Here is a 3,202-nt window from a genome sequence, read left to right as displayed (position 1 = left end):
GGCCCGGCCCATGTATGGGTTTATCTTTGCACCAGTTTAACCAACATTTTAAATTTCATGAACATTTTTGTTGGCTTTGCTTTGTTTGGTTTTTCCATTATTTATTTATTTTTATTTTTTCTTTCTAATATTCATTTTCATTTCTATTTTATGTTTTCATTTTCAAATTTATGACTAAATTTCTTGAATCCGCAAACAATATAAAAATTCATGAATTGTTTTTGAAATTTTCCAATATTTTTAATGCTATGAACATTTTTAATAATGTGTTAAAATTTATAAAATACTTGACCTTTTCTAAAATTCGTGAAGATATTTTAAAATTCGTAAATATTTTTTTCATTCGGAACTTTTTATAAAAATTCATGATTATTTTAAATTTCGTGGAAAATATCAAATTCATGAACCTTTTTTTCAAAACCTTGAACTTTTTAAATCCATTAACTTTTTTTTCAAACCATGAACTCTTTCTCAAATTCATTAACTTGCATGCACGTTCTTGTAAACCTCTACAAGAGGCAAAGCCACTTCATGTGCTCCTTGTGGGATCTATAATCTTACTTCGAAAAATCTACAACTCAACTATGTGCACTTGAAAATCATCATTAGACTTGGTCGCAACGGTGGTGAGTCGACGACGAAGATACGTCTGTGGTGCAGAGCTGCTCATCTGCGTCATAGATGGAGGTACATGGCTCTTTCATCTCCAGTCTCTCTCTCGCTGCTCTCGGTTGCTTTCGACCCTCGGTTGACGGCTCTGATGAACCGGGGTGCGGGTGGAGCTGGCAAGGGACAGGGGAAACCCTAGTCGGTCCGTCCGGCCTGACGACGACAAAGCCGAGGGGTGTCATTTTCCTCCTTGGAGTTGCCGTTGAGGTCCCCTCTATCCACCCGGTTCCAGAATCCGCCTATTTTACTAGTCTCCGGAAACGGAAAACCTATCTCGGGTGAAAATCCAAAATACGACTAGAGTACAGTGGTGGCTGCATCGTGTGTGTCGTACCCTCCTTGAAGGCGTTGCCTGAGGGAAACGGGTTCTCGGGAGAGCAATCACGCAGGCGAGCTTGGAGTGGCTTTTTCGAATGATAAAAAACAGTGGCATTTTTCGAGGGGCAAATACCCAATCAATCCAAGTGTTACATGAGTTTTTTTTTCCAGGCAACATGGGACAAAGGTCAGCTGATTATCAGTTGACGGCATATCATAGTAGTAGTACTTATAAAACGGGTAAACCATAAAGTAGCATTGTTCATGGTCCCCAAAATAACAAGTGTACCCCACAACCACAAACATCTCCCAACCATATGGCAGGATTCGGGGGTTTACAACGCAACAACAGAAGTTACAAAACACTCTCACACATGAATACAAAACACTCCATGCATGTACTTCTAAAGTACCCTTGAATAAGATCACCTTGCGATGTTTTCACAACGCAAGGCCACACTAACAATGATCAAAATGCTCAACTCCACAATAAGTAATAACTTATTTATGTCTACTACTGTGCTACTAGTATGAAGAGAAGGGGAGGCCTAAGCGGGTGCTGGTCAGCAGCAGCCTCAGAATAGCCCAAGGCCTCTTCTTTACTATAACGAAGAGGTTTCCTTCCTCTCTTGCTCAAGCTCCAAACCAATGCAAGCAATCCGTCCATCGACGAGAGGAGAAGTCGTCCAGCTCGCTAGAACTGGCTTCCTTCGAAGGTCTGGCCGAAGGACCAGCCGGCGGGGGCGACGTTGTTGCTGGTGACGGTGCGGCCGTCGCTGAGGGTGACCCGGAAGGAGAGGCTCTGGCCGTCGAGGTCCGCGTTGCTCTGCCAGTTCTGGCCCCAGTTGCGGGCCATGGCCTGCCACCCGGTGCTGGACCCCTTGATGGCCACCGACTGCACGTCGCCGGCGCCGGCCACGTTCGTCACCAGCACCAGGTTGAAGTAGGAGTGGCCGTTGATGGTGAACCTGATCCCACCCTTCTTCACGCACGGCACCCTGCAGCACAATCGGTGAAACACAAATCTTCAGTAGTGATTGGATCATGCAACTTGGAAGTTGGAACACATCATGGTGGTCAAGTGAGCGTGACGCCTAAACTATTTCGAAACAGCACCGAGAGTCGCTGTCAGACCGAACTGCACCAAATCTGCACTCTGGCCCACCTAACATGGTCCATCGACACCGACACGGGACCGGATTAAGGAAGTTTGTACACGCGAAAGGTTTGTAACTGGCTGGCTCACCTCCGGTAGGCGACGGCGACGATGCCGGCGCGGTAGATGCCGATCTGGAGGTAGGCCGGCTCGGCCATGTCGAAGTGGGCGCGCGGCGGGTTGCACCAGCCGCCGTCGTCGTTGGGCAGCGCGTAGTTGGGCGGGCAGAGGTTGGTGGCGGTGATGGTGATGCTGCCCGGCAGGCAGGAGCTGCTCACGTCCTGGCACTTGAGCTCGTAGCACGACCCGCACGCCGCGCCGTCGTTGAACAGCGCCGTGCTCAGCGCCGCCGTGTTCGTGCCGTACCCCGTGCTGTACAGGTTCCCGTACCCGCACGCGCCGCCTGCAGGTGGACACTTCAGTTAGACACTGTTCTACATTCACTCATGTCGGGAACCACTCACATACAATACAGGTAGGTATAGGTAGGTGCTTCTTTTTTCGCTTCAACAGTGTAATAATACTCCTGATGAAGATGAGCTCACCCATTGTGCCGGACGCGTCGCCGCCGCCATAGAAGGTGGCGTGGGCGCTCTGCCACGACCCGTAGTCGCCGGCGGCCCGCCGGGCGAGGAGGCAGAAGGCGGCCGAGAAGAGCAGGAGCAGAGCACTGGCGGAGGCCATTGCAAAGAGCTCGAAGCTAGCTAGCAGCTGGTGCCTTTCTAGCTCGGTAAAGCGACCGACCGAACTTGCTGAGGAACCGATGGATGGTTGCTTGGCTGTGAAGAGAGAGCTGCTACCGGCTAGGTATTTATAGGCGAGCCGGCGAGTGCTCCTGGCCGTTGGAATCGTTAATCGCTTTGCGGAACGGCAGAGAGAGAAGAGGGGACAAAAGTCGGAGATGGAAGTGGGGACTGCGTAGGGAAGCGTATCCATCCCCGGCCCGGCCCCGAACCACCGCCGACCACGAGCGGCCACGACGGCGGTTAGCACATACGAATCGCGCGCACATGCGGGTGCTCGTCACCGCGGACGCCGCACACAACGAGACAGCAACCG

The 3,202-nt window shown here is 50.5% G+C and overlaps 1 protein-coding gene across 1 annotated transcript; it reads right to left on the bottom strand.

Moving 5' to 3' along the window:
• Positions 1–1,201: 1,201 nt before the first annotated feature.
• LOC119269424 (expansin-A2) lies at positions 1,202–2,941 on the bottom strand. The gene is made up of 3 exons (XM_037551252.1): positions 2,689–2,941; positions 2,234–2,546; positions 1,202–1,985 (listed from the first exon to the last, which is right to left on the bottom strand). Exons 1-3 carry the CDS (start codon positions 2,825–2,827, stop codon positions 1,682–1,684), a joined length of 756 nt encoding a protein of 251 aa, XP_037407149.1. The 5' UTR covers positions 2,828–2,941; the 3' UTR covers positions 1,202–1,681.
• Between the last annotated feature and the right edge of the window lie 261 nt (positions 2,942–3,202).

The sequence above is a fragment of the Triticum dicoccoides genome, chromosome 3A (assembly GCF_002162155.2).
Source record: "Triticum dicoccoides isolate Atlit2015 ecotype Zavitan chromosome 3A, WEW_v2.0, whole genome shotgun sequence".
Classification (NCBI taxonomy): domain Eukaryota; kingdom Viridiplantae; phylum Streptophyta; class Magnoliopsida; order Poales; family Poaceae; genus Triticum; species Triticum dicoccoides.
Note: the sequence above shows the minus strand (reverse complement) of the source record. Positions and strands in the feature narration are given on the sequence as shown.

What these genes read in the sequence shown, in the direction of transcription:
- LOC119269424 (XM_037551252.1), bottom strand. Translation starts at nt 2,827, where the DNA reads ATGGCCTCCGCCAGTGCTCTGCTCCTGCTCTTCTCGGCCGCCTTCTGC. An exon ending in CGACGCGTCCGGCACAATGG is followed by an intron (nt 2,547 to 2,688) that starts GTGAGCTCATCT and finishes GTCCACCTGCAG; the next exon opens with GCGGCGCGTGCGGGTACGGG. An exon ending in GTCGCCGTCGCCTACCGGAG is followed by an intron (nt 1,986 to 2,233) that starts GTGAGCCAGCCA and finishes ATTGTGCTGCAG; the next exon opens with GGTGCCGTGCGTGAAGAAGG.